The sequence below is a fragment of the Equus przewalskii genome, chromosome 17 (genome assembly GCF_037783145.1).
Source record: "Equus przewalskii isolate Varuska chromosome 17, EquPr2, whole genome shotgun sequence".
Classification (NCBI taxonomy): domain Eukaryota; kingdom Metazoa; phylum Chordata; class Mammalia; order Perissodactyla; family Equidae; genus Equus; species Equus przewalskii.
In genome coordinates, this window is record NC_091847.1 from 71,672,798 (window position 1) to 71,694,199 (window position 21,402).

The window sequence follows — 21,402 nt, forward strand, 5'->3', positions numbered from 1 at the left end:
GTACCAATCTATTTTGCTTAACCTGTATTTGTAGAAATGGATGGTTGTAAGGTACCTTAGAGCTTAGATTAATCTCATTTTACAGATGAGTAGAGTCCTTAGAGGTGACAGAGCTAGGAAATGGAAGAGTCTAGACTTGATTCTAAGTTTCTCAGAGTCATGCTTTCTGCAGCCCATCAGCCCTTATCATATTACTCTTGTTAATGTGTAATTGTAAAGCGGTTTTCGGATAGTCCCAATATGGAGATCACAAAGAATTACAGCGCAGTGCCTCACACATGAATAACACTTCATAGTTTACATAGAGCTTTCACATAAATGATCTCGTGTAACACACCCAACTATCTGTACTGCCCAAAGTGACAAAATGAATACGTGGTGAAGAGGGGCCTGAACCTGGATCTTCCAACTCCAAGCCCAGTGTTCTTGCCAGTGTGCCTTCTCTGCTGTCTGGCTGTGGTGAGGGCAGGGAATACCAAAAGGGAAATGAAAACTATAAAAAACATGGAGCAAAGAGAAATCGATTCAATGTTTTGACTTACTGCTTTTAGCAGAAAGTACTCTTTTTCTGGCTGGTTGTTGAGTAGTGAATTACTCTGTGAGATTCTCACTGATGATGCCCCAAGATAATTTTCTGTCTCCCTGTAATTGCATGGCTACAAAAATACATGCTACCTGTTATGGGGTTGCCACATTATCTCGTTTGAGCCTTACAACAACCTTGTGAGAAAGATAAGAAAATATACCCTATTCTACAGAAGATTAAAAAGATGTGTATCCAAGGACCCACAGCAAGTAGGATAGCTGGGGCTAAACCACTGATCTTTTTATTATAATAATTGTCCTTCTGATTAAGTGATTTTTAAAAATGTTACTTTCTCAATGGATTAATGCTTTATTTTTGAATTTTGTAAAGACTATATGGAAGACCATTTAAAAAAAATGAAGATTAAAGGAACAGTAATTCAAACTAACATGAGGAAAAGGAAGCCTGTCTGAATACCAACTATATGCTTCATATTGAATAATAGACTCTTTACATGCATGCAATTTTATTACTTTAAGGTACAAATAGTTATGCTAACTAGATTACTAAAAGGAATGCCTTTAGATATTTGCTTCAATGAATTTAAAAATGAAATTGTTTATTAACAATTGTTTATTGTGTTTATTAACAATAAACATATTTATATATATATGTGCACACACACATATATACTAATTAAGGGGATTAACTTGTTCTCCCAAGTAAGACAAACACTCCCCTTACTTTTTTTTTTTCTCCTCCCCAAAGCCCCCCGGTACATAGTTGTATATTCTTCGTTGGGGGTCCTTCTAGTTGTGGCATGTGGGACGCTGCCTCAGCGTGGTTTGATGAGCAGTGCCATGTCTGTGCCCAGCATTCAAACCAACGAAACACTGGGCCGCCCTCAGCGGAGTGCGCGAACTTAACCACTCGGCCACAGGGCCAGCCCCTCCCCTTTCATTCTTACTTTGATTGGTGGAATTTCCAAAATAGATCATATAGTTGATCTTTTCGATCCTTCACATATTTTAAATTAGAATTTACTCTAATGGAATGAATCTTGGACTCATAAATGTTCAAAAAGTATAGTTTTTCTGAGTATATCCTATATAAAATGTGAGTTTTTATTTGTTTTGTGATTTTTCTGGCTTTAGAACATTTAAGTGAAAGAAAACTAAAAAGTCTTTATGAATTTTCTATGAAGCCAAAACATTATTCTCAGAAAAGTTTACATCTTTTGGCTACTTGTATACAATGCCAAACTGTTCCCCTATTTCTGTCTTTGGTTTTATTTTCACTGTATATACCCTCTGAGTTGTTTCAGATCTTTTTTTTCTACACAAAATCATCCTCCTGAGCTCCAGATGGTGTCTTACTGCCTACTAAACATCTATATTTGGATGCCTTGCAGATACCTCAAAACACATGATGAAAACTTAAGTATTGCCATCGTTCTTACTCATTCTCTCCCCCAAACCTGCTCCTTGCCCTGTATTCCCTATTTAGTTGAAGAGTCCACTGTGCACGCCACTGCCTGTCTGAACACTAGATATTTTCCTTGACTCATTTACGGCCTTTACCCCACCGGTCAGTCAGCCACCAAGTCCTGACAGTTCTCCCTGTTCGTTATTCCCCCAGTCTGCTTTTCCTCTGCATCCCCACTGTCTTTACCTTAGAGCCCACTCTCGTCGTTTTTCACTTGGGTAACTGCAGCAGCTGCTAAACTGATCGCCCTGTCTGTGCCGAGCCTGTTAGAGTGAGCTCTCCAAGGAAACGCTTTGGATTGTGTGCCGCTCGGCTTAAAATCCCTCAGAGGCTCATCATCATCTGTGCGTGGAGTAACATGTGACCTCATCTACCATCGCACATGACTAGGGACTAGTTCTTGGTAATTCCATGACTTAGTTTCCAGTCTATGAAAATATGATAGAAATGCATTCTCCTTATTTCTGCAAAATACAGACTGAAAAAAAAAAAAATCAAAGCTTCTCAGGGAAAAACATACCATGTGATTTCAGTGTAATTGTAGTAAGTTGTTATTATACTTATGTGGACTTTTTGTTTTTAGTTTCTAGAGATGACCTCATTTCCAAGTTGGTTGAAGAAAATAAGGTAAGTTTTGAGGTTGTGGAGTACAGCCGTGTTCTTTCCTCTCTTCACTAAGTAATGCTTCCTCACTCACGGTGGTTTACTGGCCTTCTGATTCTCCTAAAATCTTTATTTCAAAAAATTTTCAGTGTAAATGAGTTATATATTCAGAACTGTTGTTAACTGGATGTTAGGAAATAAATCATTTCATGCAGGTTGTTATAGTTTGAAAAGGGTGAATTGGCAAAAATAATGAGACATTTGCATTTTATGCCTATTGCAAACTAATTGTTATAAAGAAGCTTTTTTATGAAATGTAAGAAATATTAACTACTTTTTGGTGGTGATGGTTGTACAACAATGTGAATGTACTTAATGCCACTGCACTTAACACTGAAAACTTTTGTGTACTGTATACTTAAAAATTGTAAGAATGGTAAATTTTATGTTATGTATATTTTACTATAATAAAAAATAAAGAAATATTGCTACTTTATATCTTAATACATGTCTAAATCAATCTCAATGTGTAGCTTCTGTTTAGGGTAAGTTTTCTGGATTCTCGCTCATCCTGTGTTATGTGATTTACCATTCTTGAGATGCTTCTCTTGGGAAAAGAGAAGAGTGGTTCTCTCTCTGTGTGGAGAGGACTTACACTTGGTCCTTCCCCATTTGACTGAGTACCTGTTAGGGAAAGCCCAGCCCACAACTCACATCCCTATCACCTTTTTCTCATCTCAAAGAGAACTAGCTATTTTTTTCACAGAGCAAAGGCACTTTCTTCTGCTGCACCCCCAGGCACTCCTTGATGAAAAGATCTTCACCTACTTATAACTTTAAAAGATCCTTGAATGTGTTTCTTTGAAATCACAAGATCTTACTGTTAATAGGAAAAACTGTGTATGTAGTATGAACCAACAAATATTTCATCTTGGAGAGTAGAACTTTCTTGACATAAGGATACTAGATAAATAGGTTATGATTTTAGGCAAATTATTTCTAGTTGGAATTCCAATATGAGAAATATTTAAAAACAGTTTTTATAAATAATTTATAAATAAGAAGTTTGAAAGTTGAAGATATCAAAATTATAAAAAATTCTTTATAAGACACTTATCTATGTATATCATTAGAACTTGAATTTGTACTGTCCAAAATACAGAGCAAGTATTTTGATAGAGATACATGTTATAGCTCTTAGAGAAGTTCTTTTTTTCTCCTATAGAATGTGAGGATGTCTTTCAATAAGGAACACGAAGAAAATGCATATTTGAGGTCTGAAATAGTATCCCTTCGTGAAGCATCAGAAAAAGCACAGGTAAATCTTCCCATTTCTCTAGTTTTTAGATGTTTAATTTTGTTCAATTAAAGAACCAAGAACCAGGATTAATCTTGATTATATAAATTCATACCATCACCATCATCCCTATTTTTTGTTTCCATATGATTTACTTCTTCTGTGAAACATTATAAAATTAACTGCATTTCTCATTTTGCTCTCCAAATTCCTGTGACACATAAGCATACGAGATGTGCTGCTAAATCATGCTCTAGTTTACACTTTGCCTTTGTTTACTTTCTCATTTATTCATTAAATATACACCTTTTGTTTCCCCCATGAACTTCTAAGCAGTTCAATGCCAAGGGGTATGTCTCATATTTCTTTGCATCTTCTATAGCAAATAGCACAGTAGGAATCTAATAAATCCTTGCTAGATTATGCGTAATTTTCTGTGGGATGGCAGTTTTCAAATTTAGCTGATGTTTTATATAAATATGCATGTATATAAAGAAGAGCCATCAACTATGCAGGCAAACAAGTTATTTCTCATAGGGCCCAATGAAACAGTATTGATCACTTAAATGAACTTTTTGTTAGTACAATTTGATTACTTCAAGGTTAGGATCATAGTAGCTGTACTCTGTTTATGATAAAGAAAATACAAAATAAATGTGTTCTTCTGTAAAATAATAATAACAATAACTGTTACTACCCTTACTATACTCATAGTAGTTAACATTTACTGAACCCGTTCTGCTTTCTAGGTACAATGCTAAGCACCTGGTGTTATTAACAAATTGTAATCCTTGCAATTAATACTACTATAGAAACTATTATTATTCCCAGTTTAAAGATAAGAAAGTGATATACAGAGAGGTTTAATAACATAGCTAATAAGTGACAGAGTTGGAATTTGAGCTCAGGCAATCTGGCTCCAAAGAAAATTAACTATTTCTTTTCAAGGAGCAAGAGTTCTCCTCTGTCTCACCCCCAGGTATTCCTTGATGAATAGTTTATAATCTAATTATAACTTTAAGATGCCTCTGAATGTGTTCCTATCTACTGTACTATACACACCACTTATGATAGTTTCCAGATAATCTATCATTTATGTTTCATTTCTTTTTACTGTTTTTTTGAGTGTGTTTTCTATTGATCCTTCAGAGTTATTTGGCCCCATCTTTGAAGAATTTGTTCATTAAAACGTAAGATCCTTGCCAAATATACTTGGCAAAAATAACTGGTAATTAAGATAAATATTTTCCACAGGAATACAAATTTCAAAATATCAAAAGGACAAGAGAATTATAAACTAACTACAAGTATGATAGATCTGTTTGCAGAAAAGATTTTGTTTTATTTTGGAAGATTAATCTTGTAAAATGGCACAATAATCTATATTTTGCTTTTGTAAATACAGTAATTGGTGATGGAGGAGCTTAGATATTTTCTGTTATCAGCTAAACAATTCTGAATACTCATTATCCAATTTAGGGAATGGATTTCTATAATATTGGCCGGGCATCTAGATTGTAAATTCCGTTCTGTCTTGCTCTAATTGATCAGTGTTCAAAATTGTGAAGAATGGGTCAGTAAACTGCCAAGTGCTGCAGTTGCTCCACCAAATCAACAAATTTCCCCCTTTTAATATAAAATTATTCAGAGTGTTGTCTCCAAATATTTGAAAGTATTTTATAAATTAGTGAAATAACAATTAGGTTAAATACATTAGGTTCTCATATATAGTGAAATACTCTGTAATCGTTAGAAAGAATGATCCATAAGTAAAAATAATTATTTATTGGAGAGGTTTATGACTTACTACATATGTTGTCTTAGGTTTTGAATGACCAACTGACTAGAAAGTGTTCAGAGCTGAACAGCATGCTGCAGACTGCTAGTACGGAAAATGCCAGAATCATTGCTGACCATCAAGCCCTTCTGCAGGTAGTCATTGTTAACACTCGTCAATTTCTGATAGAATCAGTAGGAAGCCTCCTTGTCTAAGAGATCAGGAAATGTAAATGGCCAACTGGATAAATAAAATATTTTAACAATTAATTCCAAGAAATTTTACTGAATTATTTTATTTTTTGATTAGTGGTTTTCAGTTTTCATCAGAGGGGTCATTTGGCTTTACTTTTTTTGTTTTTAAAGATTTTATTTTTCCGGGGCTGGCTCCGTGGCTGAGTGGTTAAGTTCATGCACTCCGCTGCGGCGGCCCAGGGTTTGGATCCTGGTCATGGACATGGCACCGCTCGTCAGGCCACGTTGAGGTGGCGTCCCACATCCCACAACTAGAAGGACCTGCAACTAAGATATACAACTATGTACAGGGAGGTTTGGGGAGATAAAGCAGGAAAAAAAAAAAAAGATTGGCAACGGTTGTTAGCTCAGGTGCCAATCTTTAAAAAAAAAAAAAAAAAGAAGATTTTATTTTTCCTTTTTCTCCCCAAAGCACCCTGGTATATGGTTGTATAATTTTAGTTGTGGGTCCTTCTCATTGTGGCACGTGGGACGCCGCCTTAACGTGGCTTGATGAGCAGTGCCATGTCTGCACCCAGGATCCGAACCAGCGAAACTCCAGGCCACCAAAGCGGAGTGTGCGAACCCAACCACTCGGCCACGGGGCCGGCCCATGGCTTTACTTTCTTAATGGTTTCTTCTCAAATATCATTACTTAGGAAAAGTAATTACTTGTGCCATTATTTGTAGAATCATGGAGAACACTTATGACTGACCCTGAAGTACTGACCTCTTCCTCAAACACTTGTGCTTTCCCATTTTGCTTATGCTGTTCCCTCTGCTGAGAACAGTCTTTACTTCAACTATTTGAAATTCTACTCATTCTTTAACTCTCACTTTCGTCAAGAAGCTTGATCACTCCAACCAGAAAGGATCAGTTTTCTCAACTTCTACTCCTCGGACACTAAACAGATTGTAATATTAATAGCTCTCTCTCTCTCTTTTTTTTGAGCATACTTACTATATGCCAAGCATGCTAAGGATTTTACATATGTTACCTCCTTTAATACTAGCAGCCATTATGTAAAGGGATATTTATTATCCTCATTTTATAGATAACAAAAATGAGGTTTAGCAAAATCAACCAACTTGCCTGAAATCGCTTAGCTAGTAAGTGGTAGAGCCGGATTTAAACCTAAGTCTGACTCCAGACTCAGTGTTTTTTTTTTTGAGGAAGATTAGCCCTGAGCTAACTACTGCCAATCCTCCTCTTTTTTCTGAGGAAGACTGGCCCTGAGCTAACATCCGCGTCCATCTTCCTCTGCTTTATACGTGGGACGCCTACCACAGCATGGCTTCTGCCAAGCGGTGCCATGTCCACACCCGGGATCCAAACCGGCGAAACCCAGGCCGCCGAGAAGCAGAACCTGTGAACTTAACTGCTGCGCCACTGGGGGGCCCCACAGACTCAGTGTTTTTAATCATTATGCTATGTTGCCTCTCTGTTCTGCATTCTATAGTAGTAATTATGTGCATGGCTCCTTCCTTTGTTACACTGTGAACTTCCTAGAAGCAAGGACAGTGCCTTGTATATCTTTGTTATTACCCATAGTACTAAGTATGTTTTGCACATAATAGGTACTCAATAACTATCTTTCATTAACTCAACAAACATTTAGTGTTTGCCCCATTCAGGTATGATGCTAGATCTAGATAGGATTAAATAAGTGAACGAGACAAAATTCTTACTTTCATGGGACTTAGTTTAGTAGAGTGAATAATATGACTTATATATGTAACAGTGTCACAACATTTTAAAACTTCAGACTGTTACACAAGTGAGATCCCATTTTACCAAGTATGAAGGTGTGTATGTTTGCCTTGCAATCAAATATGGTTAAAAGTGTTTTAAAATATGTTTACAAAAGTAATTAATATGTACTGTATTTGCAAAAGCTTTATAAATGGAAGATAGAGGGAGTGTGTATAAAAAAATGTGATGTTTTGATAATTCCAAAATGGTGAGCCAGAGAAAATAAATTGTGCAAAACAGTTGTAGTACTTGTGCTGTAACAGTATCTGAGTGCAATTTCAGATATTCTCAAAAGAGTGCTCGCAGATTCTTAAACATCATCATCCTGGCGGGTGGGCTTGTCTGGAAGAGGTGAGGGGAGATAGAGGTGGAGGGATCTTTTAACTTTGTGCATTGATATTGTTTTACTTTTTAAAATAAAGTATGTCTCATAGTGAAATTTTAAAGTACCAAAAATATTCTTCATATAATTTTATACCTAAAAATATGTTCGTGTTAGGAGTTCTGTAAATTTTGTAGCAATCTGAGTAACTAATTGTTGTGCATCTTGATTGGTGACCAGTAGAGCTATAAAATGATAGAATGGTGGTCAAGTCAGGGTGGGGACAAAAAGAAAGCTGGGCGTTAAATTCTGTTAAAAAGAGGTTCTATTTATATAAATAAAATTTGTCTTTTGTAAGCTAATTCAGTATCTTTCATCAGTTATTTTGAGTGATAGTCTGTCAAATGACTTTCTGGCATCTTATCTTTTAATATTACTTATAATACTCAGGTAGAGCAGAAAATGATGACACAGACGTTTCAAGAACAAAACTTACTGCTGGATGCAGCCCATGCCAGTATCACAAGTGAGCTTCAGACTGTTCAGAATGAGAAAACCCAGCTCCAAGCACATCTGTAAGTAGATGGCATGCAACTTCTCATGCAGCTTTTGTTCTTGCACGTGTATTTCTTATCTTTAATGAAAATGTTTAGTTCTGCATTTGCTGGGTCAGCCACAAAAATAAAGACTGCCCTCAAGGAACTAGTTTTGTTAGAACGTTTTGGTTAACTGCTCTCAGGCAGGAGATAGGTTCTATAAGAACATTTCGTCCTTCTGTTGAAGAACAACTCGCATTTAGCTTTCCTCCCTCCTTGTTCTCTTCCTGCAGGGACCATTTAATCCTTGAACACAACCAATGTATCCAGAAAGCACAGGATGCTGAGAAGAGGACAGCTACGCAAAAAGAGCTGCTAGAATCAACTATTGCAAGATTGCGAGGAGAATTGGAAGCATCCGTGCAAGAGAAGTCGTCTCTGCTAGAGGAGAAAGAAAGACTTCAGAGAGAGGTAGATAGAGGAAGATTTATGTTACCTCCTGGTTGGGGTGGTGATCTTGTTTTAAAATTGTGTTTTAAATGCGAAAGACAAGGAAAGAAATACAACCCAGATGCAGTTTGTCTGAGTTGCCCATTAAAGAAATCTTTAGGTGGCGAATCTATGTCTTTGAGCATGTGAAGTAGTCTGTGCCAAATGGTGTACCCTTATACAGCACTAGTGAGTGTTAACTAATAGTTCACACATCCTCATGTTAGGTAAGGAGTCAGATTTTAAAAAGTGATTTCCCTGAAGGAGTGGAACAGTGTAGGTTAAGGGGGAACAGCCCTGTCTTCTCAGTTAGGAGGGAACCAGCAGAGTCTGACATGCAGACGTGTCTTTCTAATTTCAGGGCTGTTTGTGAAGTTTGCTCTGCCTCAGAGACTCCCTGAGTGGCCCCTTTTCTGAGAGGATGTGCTGTCTCTGCAGTGTAGGTATTAACTGACGTGCAGGGTGTGTCTGCTATAATAGAGCCTGTCAGCTGCTTTCAAATTGACCCGTTTCTTCTTTTCCCCTCCTTGGGCAGATTCATAAAACAGACAAAGAAACAGCACAAGAAAAATGCAGTTTGGAAAAGGAATTAGCCCAAAACAAGGTATTCCACATTTTATTTGTTGTTATTTCGCTACATTTCATTTCCTTCTGTGTCACTACCTCCTGTGTCAGCTTATCTTAGTGAGGAGACAGCTCCTTTTCTTGAATACCTGGATGTGGGAGAATAGAGAAGCCGAGAAGCTGGGTGCGGTTCAGAGCGCTCAAGTCACTGCAGCGTAGGCTGCTTCTGGGGAGCGTTCGCTTGTCTGAACGTCTGGTGTTGGCCAGTGAGGCACTACTGCCCCTGGCCCTAGGCGCCACTGCAGTTCAGCCAGGAAGTCCCGTGAGAGTGAGCTAATGCGCCTGTGGGAGGCAGAGGGATGATTGCTGACTGCTGATGCAGTTTTTTTTAAAACAAAGCTAAGTTAGGGTTCCTATGTACCTATTAGCACCTGCCACTTTACTTGCCAGGTACCTTTTCTGGGTTCTAAAAAGGTAGAATGGCCACGTGTTTCTCTAGCAACCCTTATTAAAATAAAACAAAGAACAATCTTTAAAACATTGCTGTTTGTATTTCAAAATTTGAAGAGAGTAGAGAGTCTGTACCACTGTCATCTAGAGAATATATCTCAAGCATCAGGGAGTGTTAGCCTGTCCCAGACAACAAATCCAGCAACAGGTATCAGAGTCTTCGAGCCGCGACTGTTCCTTGGCTTCTGGCTCAACTAAATAGCATTCGTATTACCATATACATGTGAACTGTCAATGTAAGGATCTGAGAGAGAAGAAGAGCTCACTTCTCAGCCTGGGCTCAAATACAGGTCACCGAGCTGGCAGGTGCCTTCTGTGGTTTGGTCATTCACATCTAGAGATTTGAAAATAGTCCACCCTAAACGTCTTTAAATAAAGCTGATTTCCTGTGGCAAGGACTTTGCTGGTGTCAATTTGACCTCAAATATGCTTTTTAAAATTTGGAAAACTGGTGGATACCATTAAATTCATTAATGCTTTTTGTTTAAAAATGTTAGTGAATGTTACATGGCTAAGGCAAATGATATGTGTCTGTGATTAAAACATAGAGTTATTATTTTGCTTGTCTGATTTCATTTGAGTTAATGTAGGCTGAGTGTATGTTCAGGGGGCTGACATATACTTGCTCTGTAGAGAGGTTCTGGTTGGCCAAATGATAATGCTTATACAGGGTCCCATTTTTTGGTCTAACTTGATATTTTTTAAATGTGTATTCATTGTAAAGCTATGTTTGTTTTAAAGTCAGTTTTATTGGATTGTAATTTACGTACTGAAATTTGCCCTTTTTTTAGTGTGCACTTCTGTGAGTTTTGACAAACACATACAATCAGGTAACCACCACCACAATTGAAATATAGAAGATTTCTATCACCCTGGAAAGTTAGTTCCCTTGTGCTCCTTAGTAATCAACCTCTTCCTCTACCCCCATCCCCTGGCAACCACTGATCTGTTTTTCTGCCCCTGTAGTTATATCTTTTCCAGCATATCATGTAAATGGAATCACACAATATGTAGCATTTTAAGTCTGGCTTCTTTTATTTAGCATAAGCCATTTGAGATTCATCCATGTTGTTGTATGTATCAGGAGTTTGTGTTCAATTATATAGATATATCACAGTTCCCTTTTTTTAATATCATTGACATACAATATCCTATTAGTTTCAGGTGTGCATCATAGTGATACAATATTTATATACATTGTGAAATGATTACCACGATAAGTAGTTAACACCTGTCGGCATACAAAGTTATTATAATATTATTGACAATATTCTCTATGTTCTACATTACATCCCTTGATTTATTTATTTTATAACTGGGAACTTGTATCTCTTAATCCCCTGCACCCATTTTACCTCCCTACCTCTGGGAACCACGAGTTTGTTTCCTCTATTTGTGAACGTGTTTCTGTTTTGTTTTGTTTGTTTTTTCAGTATCACAGTTTCTCTACCCATTTGCCAATTGAAGGACATTTGGGTTGTTTCCAGATTTGGGCAATTATGAATGAAGCCTGTATAAATATTCACATATGAATATATATTTTTTATTTCTCTGGTGTAAATATCAGGAGTTGGATTTCTGACATAGTAACAAACTGTTCAACTATTTTCCAAGGGATCTGTTTTCCGAAAGATTCTCCAAAGCATCTTGTGTTCCCACCAGTAATATATATATAAGAGTTCCAGTTTCTTTACATTCTCACCAGCACTTGGTATTGTTGGTTCCTTTAGTTTCAGCCATTCTAACTGGTGTGTAGTGGTATATCATTGTGGCTGTAATTTGCATTTCTCCAATGACTAATAATATCAAGCATCTTTTCATTTATTTATTTGCCATCCATGTCTTGAAATGTCTCTTCAAATATTTTAACCATTATTTAACCATTATTAATTCAGTTGTTTGTTTTCTTTTTACTTTTTTTTGAGGAAGATTAGCCCTGAGCTAACATCTGCTGCCAATCCTCCTCTTTTTTGCTGAGGAAGACTGGCCCTGAGCTAACATTCATGCCCATCTTCCTCTACTTTATATGTGGGATGCCTGCCACAGCATGGTGTGCCAAGTGGTGCCATGTCCACATCCAGGATCTGAACCGGTGAACCCTGGGCTGCCGAAGAGGAACATGTGAACTTAACCACTGTGCCACCGGGCTGGCCCCTGTTTGTTTTCTTATTATTGATTTTTTCAGAGATTTTAAAAGTCTCACATTAATTCTTATATAAAAAAATTCTTACTATCTGTATATACATAAATCTTATATGTGCTTTACATATACTTTCTTCTGTTTTATGCCTTGTCTTTTCATGCTCTTTCAAGAGCAGAAGTTTTATATTTTAATGAAGTCTAATTTGTCGATTTTTAAAATTTTGTGGATCATACTTTTGGCATCATGTCTAAGGAATTTTCGCCTAATCTAAGTTCGCTAAGATTTGCTCCTTTGTTCTCCTCTAGAAGTTTTAGTTTTAGGTTTTACATTAGTTCTATGATCCTTTTCAAGTTAATTTTTGGATATCAAACCAGATACAGTTCAAGGTTCATTTTATTTTTAGGTGGATTGTCTGATTGTGCTACTACCTTTTATTATTGAGAAATAATTAATATACTGTAGATTTACCTCCTTAAAATATACAATTCAGGAGTTTCTTAGTATATTCACAAGTTTGTGCAAACATCACCACTATCTAATTCTAGAACCTTTTAATCACCCCAAAAAGAAACCCAGTACCCGTTAGCAGTCACTCCCCATTCACCCCTGCCCCCAGCCCCTGGCAACCACTATTCTACTTTCTGTCTCAATGGATTTGTCTATTCTGGACATTTCATATAAATAGAATCAAACAGTATGTGGCCTTTTGGGTCTGGCTTCTTAGCGTAATGTTTTCAAGGTTTATCCATATTGTAGTATATGTTGGTACTTCATTCCTTTTTGTGGCTGAATAATATTATGTTGTATGAATATACCACACTTCATTCATCCATTCATCAGTTGATAGACATTCAGGTTGTTTCTACTTTTTGGCTATTAAGAATAATGCTGTGAACATTTGTGTACAATTGTTTTGTGAGCATTTGTTTTCAGTTCTCTAAGAGTAAAACTACTGGGTCGTGTGATAACTGTTTATCATTTTGAAAAACTGCTGAACTGTTTGACAAAATGGCTGCACCGATGTTCAATCCCACCAGCACTATATGAGGATTCCAATATCTCAATGTCCTCACCTACTCTTGTTATTGTCTGCTTTTAAAAAATAGTTATCATACCCATCATAGTGGGTATGAAGTATCTCACTGTGTTTTTTTTTAATCGAGGTAAAATTCACATAATATAAAATCAACCATTTTAAAGTGAACAATTCAGTGGAATTTGGTACATTCACAATGCTGTGCAGCCACTACTTCTGTCTAGTTTCCATCACCCCAAAAGGAAACCCCATACCCATTAAGCAGTCACTCCCCGTTCCCTCCTTCCCCCAGCCCCTGACAACCACCAAGCTGCATTCTATCTCTGTGGATTTACCTATTCTAGATATTTCATATAAATATAGTCATCCAGTATGTGATCTTTTGTGTCTGGCTTCTCTCACATAGCATAACATTTGTGAGGTTCATCCATGTGGTATGCATCAGTACTTCCTTCCTTTTTTTGGCTGAGTATATTCATTGTGCGTGCCTGTGTGTATAGAGATATATGTAAATAAATGCATAGGTAGATGTATATACCACAATTTATCTGTTCATCTACTGATGCACATTTGCACTGTTTCCTTCTTTTGGCCGCTGTGGTTAGTGCTGCTATAAACATGTGTGTATGTGTATTTGTAAGTACCTGTTTTCAGTTCTTTGGGACATATACCTAGGAGTGGAATTGCTGGGTCATATGGTAATTTTATGTTTAGCTTTCTGAGGAACCACCAGACTTTTCCACAGTGCTGAACCCCTTTCCATTCCCACCGACAATTTACAAGGGTTCCAGCTTCTCCACATCTTCACCAACACGTTATTTTTCATTTTTTGATAATAGCTACGTTAGTAGGTGTGAAAGTAGTACCTCATTGTGGTTTTGATTTCAATTTCCCAAATAACTAATGATGCTGAGCATTTTTGCATGTGCTTGTTGGCCATTTGTATGTCTTCTTTGGAGAAATGTCTATTCAGATCCTTTACTCATTTTTAAACTGGGTTATTTGTCTTTTAATTGTTGAGTTGTAAGAGAGCTTTATATATTCTGGATAGTAGATCCTTATCAGATATGTGACTTGCAGGTATTTTTCTCCCATTCCGTGGGTTCTCTGTTTTAAATGTTTGTTTATTTATTTGTTTATTTATTGGTGAGGAAGATTGTCCCTGAACTAACATCTGTTGCCAATCTTCCTCTTTTTGCTTGAGGAAGATTGCCCCTGAGCTAACACCTGTGCCAGTCTTCCTCTATTTTGTATATGGGACACTGCCACAGCATGATTCTTTTTTTTAATTTTTAATTTTTCCTCCTTCTCCCTAAAGCCCCCCCAGTACGTAGTTGTGTATTTTAGTTGTGGGTCCTTCTAGTTGTGGCACGTGGGATGCCGCCTCAGCATGGCCTGATGAGCAGTGCTAGGTCCGCACCCAGGATCCAAACCAGTGAAACCCTGGGCCGCCGAAGCAGAGCACCAAACTCAACCACTCGGCCACGGGGCTGGCCCCTGCCACAGCATCATTTGATGAGCAGTGTGTAGCTCCATGCCTGGGCTCTGAACACCTGAACCCCAGGTTGCCGAAGCAGAGAGCATGAAGTTAACTATTACACCACTGGCTGGCCTTAAATTTTTAGTTTTTAATAAATCCAGTTTATTTTTTCTTTGGTCACCCATGCTTTCAGTGTCACATCTGAGAAACCATTGCCCAATCCAAGGTCACAAAGATTTATAGCTATTTTTTATTCTAATAATTTTATAGTTTTACATGTTATATTTAGGTATTTGATCCATTTTGAGTTAATTTTATATATGGTATGAAGTAGAGATTCAACTTCATTGTTTTGCCTTCGTTATTATCCCAACACCATTTGTTGAAAGACTGTTCTTTCCACTGAGTAGTCTTGTCTCCTTTGTCAAGACCCAGTTAACCATAGATGTATGGGTTTATTTCTGGACTCTGAATTCTGTTGCATTGATCTCTGTGACTGTCCTTATGCCAGTACCACACAGTCTTGACTACTGTAGCTTTGTAGTAAGTTTTGAAATCGAGATGTGTGAATCCTACAACTTTGTCTTCTTTTCAAGATTGTTCTGGCTATTCTGCATCCTCATATTTCTATATGAATTTTAGGATCAGCTTTTCCTTTTTTTCTGTAGGAAAGAGCAGCTGGAATTTTGATAGAGTTTGTATTGAATTTGTAGATCAATTTGGGAAGTATTGAAATCTTAACAATGCGACATCTTATATATTATCTCTCTCTATATATATCTCATATATATATATATATATGAAGATTGTATCATCTTCAAATAGTTTTATTTCTTCCTTTCCAATTTTGCTGCCTTTTTCTTCCTTTTTCTTGTGTAATTGCTTTGTCTAGAACCGCCAGTGCAATGTTGAATAGAAGCAGTGAGAGCAGACATCCTTGTCTTGTTCCTGATCTTAAAGGGAAAGCTTTCAGTTTGTCCCCATTGAGTATGATGTTAGCGGTGGGCTTTTTATAAATGCCCTTTATCAGGATGAGGAAATTCCCTTCTATTCGTACTTTGTTGAGATTTTTTTTTTTGGTGAGGAAAGTTGGCCCTGAGCTAACACTTGTTGCCAATCTTCCTCTTTTTGCTTGAGGAAGATTGTCACTGAGCTAACATTTGTGCCAGTCTCCCTCTGTTTTGTATGTGGGATGCTGCCACAGCATGGCTTGTTGAGTGGTGTGTAGGTGCATGCCCAGGATCTGAACTAGCGAACCCCAGGCTACTGAAGCGGAGTGTGTGAACTTAACCACTGTGCCACTGGGCTGGTCCCCATTGTTGAGAATTTTTATCATGAAAGTGTGTTGAATTTTGTCTACTGCTTTTTCTGTGTCTATTGAGATAATCTTGTGGATTTGTCCTTTATTCTGTTAATATGGTGTATTACATTGATTGATTTCAAATGTTGAACCAAGCTTTCATTTTTAGGATAAATTTCACTTGAGTCATGGTGTGTTTTTTTTATATGTTGTTTAATTTGGCTTGCTAGTATTTTGTTGAGGAATTTTGAATCTATGTTAATAAGGGATATCCTGTAGTTTTCTTGTGATGTCTTTGTCTGGTTTTGGTATCAAGGTAATATTGGCCTCTTAAAATGATTTGGTAAGTGTTCTCCCCTCTTCTATTTTTGGGAAGATCTGTGAGAGATTGGTGCTGATTCTTCTTGAAATATTTTGCAGGGGGCCAGCCTGGTGTCACAGCAGTTAAGTGTGCATGTTCCGCTTCGGTGGCCCGGGCTTCACTGGTTCAGATCCTGGGTGCAGACGTGGCACCGCTTGGCATGCCATGCTGTGGTAGGCATCCCACATATAAAGTAGAGGAAGATGGGCATGGATGTTAGCTCAGGGCCAGTCTTCCTCAGCAGAAAGAGGAGGATTGGCAGCAGTTAGCTCAGGGCTAATCTTCCTCAAAAAAAAAAAATTAAATTAAAAAAAAAGAAATATTTTGTAGAATTCACCAGTGAAGCCATCTGGTTCTAGGTTTCTTTTGTGTGGGGAGTTTTTTATTCTGTTCACGTTTAATTATTATAACTATTGATTCAGTCTTCTACTTGCTCCACTTCCATTCAGATTTTCTACTTTTTTTGAGTCAGTGTCAGTAGTTTGGGTCTTTCTAGGAATTTTTTCATTTCATCTAGGCTATCTAATTTATTGGCATATAATTGTTCATAGTAGCCCCATTCAAGTTCAGTATAATGTCCCTTCTTTCATTTCTAATTTTAGTAATTTTCTTTTTTCTTGGTTAATATGGCTAATGGCTTGTCAATTTTGTTGATCTTTTCAAAGAACCAACTTTTGGTTTTACTGATTTTCTCTTTTCTATTCTCTATTTTATTTCTGCTCTAATCCTTATTAGTTTTTTTCCTTTGCTTGCCTTGGGCTTAATTTTCTCTTCTTTTCTTAGTTTTTTAGGATGGAAGCGTAGATTATTGATTTGAGAGATTTCTTCTTTTTTAATATGTGTCTACAGCTATAAATTTCCCTCTAAGTACTGCTTTAGCTGTATACCATGCATTTTGTCATGTTTTCATATTCGTTCATCTCAAAGTATTCTTTAATTTCCCTTGTAATTTCCTCTTTGACCTATTGGTTATTTAGAAGTGTGTTGTTTAATTTCCCCATATATGTGAATTTCTCAAAGTTCCTTGTTTTATTGATTTCTAATTTTATTCCATTGTGGTTGGAGAACATACTTTGTATAATCTCAGTCCTTTCAAATTTATTGAGAGTTGTTTTATGGCTCAATATATGGTATATCCTGGAGAATGAGAATGCTTTCTGTGCGCATGAGAAAATATGTATTCTGCTGTTCTTGGGAGGAGTGTTCTATAGATGTCTGTTTGTTCCAGTTACTTTATGGTGTTGTTGAAGTCATCTGTTTCCTCACTGATCTGTCTGCTGTTCTGTCCATTATTGAAAGTGGGATATTGAATTCTCCAACTATTGTTGTTGAATCGTTTATTTCTCCTTTCAGTTATGTGAGTTTTTGCTTCATTGTTTTTACTTCATTTGTTCTCTGTTGTTAGATGCATATATATTTATAAATGTTATATCTTCTTGATGAGTTGACCCTTTTTTCAATATATAATGTCCTTCTTTATCTCACAGATTTTTGTCTTAATGTCTGTTTTGTCTAATGTTAGTGTAGCCACTTTAGCTCTTTTCAGATTACTGTTCACATGGTATATCTTTTTTTCATTCTTTTACTTTCAACCCTTTTGTGTCTTTGGACCTAAAGTGTGTTTCTTATAAACAGCATACAGTGGGATTTTTTTAAAAGTTCGTTCTATCTCTGCTTTTTAGCCAGAGTGTTTGATCCATTTATATTTAACACAATTACTGATAAGGTAAGATTTACATCTATCACTTTATTATCTGTTTTTTTGTATGTCTTATATGCTTTTTGTTCCACTGTTTCTCCATTACTGCCTTCTTTTGTGTTAAGTAGATATTTCTGGTGTGTTTAATTCTCTTGTTATTTCTTTTACTATCTATTTTTGATTTATAGGTAACAGAGAGTTACAATAAAAAATATATATTTATATATCTTTTATATGTACCTATGCTGCTAGCTTTACCAGTACCCTATATTTCTTTATGTGGCTTCCAGGTATTATCTAATGCCATTTTATTTAAGCCTGAAGAACTCCCTGTAGTATTTCTTATAGGACATAATTTCTATCCCCACAGTTCAGACCCCACCAAAGGGTGAACCTTGGTAAATTACTCCACGTAATTTTGATTGGGATTAGAGACAATTCACATCTTAGCAATATTGAATCTTCTAAAAAAAAAACATGATATATCTCTTCATTTTGTTTAGGTTTTTGATTCATCTTGTCAGTATTTTGTAGTTTTCTGCATATCAGATATTGGACATATTTTTTTAGATTTGTATCTGAGAATTTTATGGATTTTTGGTAGTGTTATAAATGACACTTTTAAGAAATATCAATTTCCAATTGTTTGTTGCTAGTATGTAGAAATACAATTGGCCTTGTATCCTTCAAACTTACTAAACTCACTTATTCTAGTATCTTTTTTGTAGATTCTTTGGGATTTCCTAAGTAGACAATAATGTCTGTTATAAGTAGAGACAGTTTTATTTCTCCCTTTCCAATCTCTATGCCTTTTATTACTTTTTCTTGCCTTATTGCACTAGCTATGGCCTCTTGTATGATGTTGAATAGGAATGGTGAAAGTAGATATCCTTGCCTTTTTCTCAGTCTTAGGGGGAAACATGCAGTCTTTATTAGTTGTAGGTTTTTTTATAGATATATTTCATCAGTTAGCGATGGTTCCTCTTCATTTCTAGATTGCTGAATTTTTATCACGAATTCATGTTGAAGTTTGTGAAATGCTTTTTCTTCATCTGTTGAAAAGGTCATATAGGTTTTCTTCTGTAGTCTCTTGATGTGGTGAATTATATTAATTGATTTTGAATGTTGAACAAGTTATGTATTAATGGGATAAACTTCACTTAGTCCTGATTTGTTATCCTTTTTATATATTTCTGTATTCATTTTGCTAATATTTTGTGGAGGGTTTTTGCTTCTGTATTCATAAGCTTAAATTAATATTTAAATAAATACCAAGTACCAGAAGGCCTTCCATTTCTAGTAAATGTGAACTATTAATTTGTAATAACTCTCCTGCTGAAGACAATGAGAAAAGCTGAAAAAATGTAAAAGAAAAGGAAAAAAAGTCTTTGAAATACTAGAGCTATCAGACTGTATCCCCACAAATAGAGGCAGGGGAAGATGTTCATATGATACCTTCTATTTTACAGTTACAAATGTCATTTTTAAATTAAGATAATATTTTTGGATCTGGCATAAATAAATTTCTGTTCTCCTTTTGTTTTTCAAAGGTACACATAAATGCATTAACTCACAACCTGCAAACTCTGGAGCAAAAGAATAAGCACCTGGCAGATCAAATGGCTTCCCTTGAACTTCAAGTCTCTTCTGATTACCATGGGGTGGGTATAAAAAGGTCAGTCTAAAGTAGAAATTAATGATTAATGAGTTAAAAAAAAAAAAGGGAAGTCAGGACATGGTTTTTTTTCATTTGTTTGTGTTTTAATAATTATTATAAGTCTTAAATAACTCAAGCTAAATATGGCAGAGAGCCATACAGTATTCAAACAATAGAGGATTTAAGAAAACAAGTATTTAAGGCAGCTATTAAACATCTGCCTACACAGATGATCTATAATGCTGAAAAGCACAAAGATTTCTAATGTTTTAGAATATTGCCTCTTCCATAAATTGTGAGGAAGAAACTTGTATTTTTCCCCCTTTCTGACAGTTCCCCCCATTAGGCAATCCGTAATAAGTTCAGTTTCTAAAACCTATTTGACAAGGTCAATGCGTTACAAATGAATGGTAGAGTTCTTAACACGTCTTCTCTAAGTGAAGAGGATTTAAAGAAATGACCTTTGTGTTAAGCAGCTAATAAGTTTCCTGTGTGCTTTTGAGTACTTGAAAAAGAATTAGTTATTCCTTCTATACCATGCAAATCATCTTTGAAAATTGCGAAGAAGGCCCTGATATGAGTCTATCTAAATCTGAGCTAAATTCTTTCAAACTCTGTCATAAGCTGCTCATTACTTCAACTATGAAAAACTACAGAGTAAATCTAAATCCTCTTACCTTTTCATGGCTTTAGATCCACACTGCCTAGATTTCAATTTTGGCTGTGACTTTGGGTTTGATCCTTAACCTCTCTGAGCCTCAGTTTCCTAATCTGCCAAAATGGGGATAATACTACTATTATTAGGAGGTTGTTTGGGGATTAAGTTAATACACATAAAGCGTGTAGCAGACAGCTAACATTTATTGAATTCTTAGTATCTGAACTGTCCCAGAAAAAAAGCCTTTAAGTTTCTATTGGAGCAGCAAGGTGCATTGACATTAATTCCTGGTACTCTCAGACCAGCCCTGCTCCCCCAAGAGTAATGATTCATCCATGTCCTTTGCTGGTTGGCCAGGCCTCAGCTGGGCTTCCCCACCCACCTGGTTTTGGCACTTGTGGAAGACCACATTTAAGTCTGCCTGATTCTTTCATGCCCCCACTGCCAGCGAGCAGCCCTGTTAGTGACTCTGACAGATCTCTCCAGTGATTTGGTCAGTGTTGATGCTTGCCTGCTCACCACACCTCTTGATGAAGCTCTCCCAGTGATCACCCATACCTCGCTTCCAGCTTGCAGTTCTGTGTCTCGAGGTAGAAGCTCTCTGACCAAGGCTGCCTAGAAGTGTTTCAGTTGGTTGTATGAGTCTTGACGAATGAAGTCGAGATTTCAGGATTTTTTTTTGTCTTAGCAGTATCATTAAATCTATTGCCATTCAATGCTGGCAGTGTATTTTTGTTCTTTGGGAGTTAACACTTGAAATTCTCAGTAAGAGCTACCTTCTAGTGTAACTTCTTATTGATTTTTAGAGATGTACATAGTGTGTGTTGTGTATGCCACACCACAGATGTGAACTCAGACCTGGTTTCAACCCTTGGTTCCATTTATTTACTGTGAGACCTGGGCAGGTTCTTAACCTCTATGGCCTTCAGTGCCAAGGGGATCTCCCTTAACGGTTGGGTTCCCACAGCACACC

The 21,402-nt window shown here is 36.6% G+C and overlaps 1 protein-coding gene across 17 annotated transcripts in view; it reads left to right on the top strand.

Annotated features, from left to right (window-relative positions):
* CCDC150 (coiled-coil domain containing 150) overlaps window positions 1–21,402 on the top strand; it is a 68,151-nt gene that overhangs the window by 18,323 nt on the left and 28,426 nt on the right. For 13 of the 17 annotated variants that reach the window (XR_011528860.1, XR_011528857.1, XR_011528858.1 and 10 more), the window contains exons 8-14: window positions 2,595–2,638; window positions 3,840–3,932; window positions 5,736–5,843; window positions 8,447–8,571; window positions 8,826–9,003; window positions 9,557–9,625; window positions 19,665–19,775. Coding sequence is in view for 13 of the 17 variants with exons in the window: in XM_070581726.1 (XP_070437827.1) it covers window positions 2,595–2,638; window positions 3,840–3,932; window positions 5,736–5,843; window positions 8,447–8,571; window positions 8,826–9,003; window positions 9,557–9,625; window positions 19,665–19,775 (728 nt within the window). In the remaining 4 variants the exon portion in view is untranslated. Of the gene's footprint in view, window positions 1–936; window positions 1,066–1,728; window positions 1,967–2,275; window positions 2,415–2,594; window positions 2,639–3,839; window positions 3,933–5,735; window positions 5,844–8,446; window positions 8,572–8,825; window positions 9,004–9,556; window positions 9,626–19,664; window positions 19,776–21,402 lie in introns of those variants that run through there. The other 4 variants (XM_070581729.1, XM_070581731.1, XM_070581732.1 and 1 more) reach the window with 4 other exon arrangements.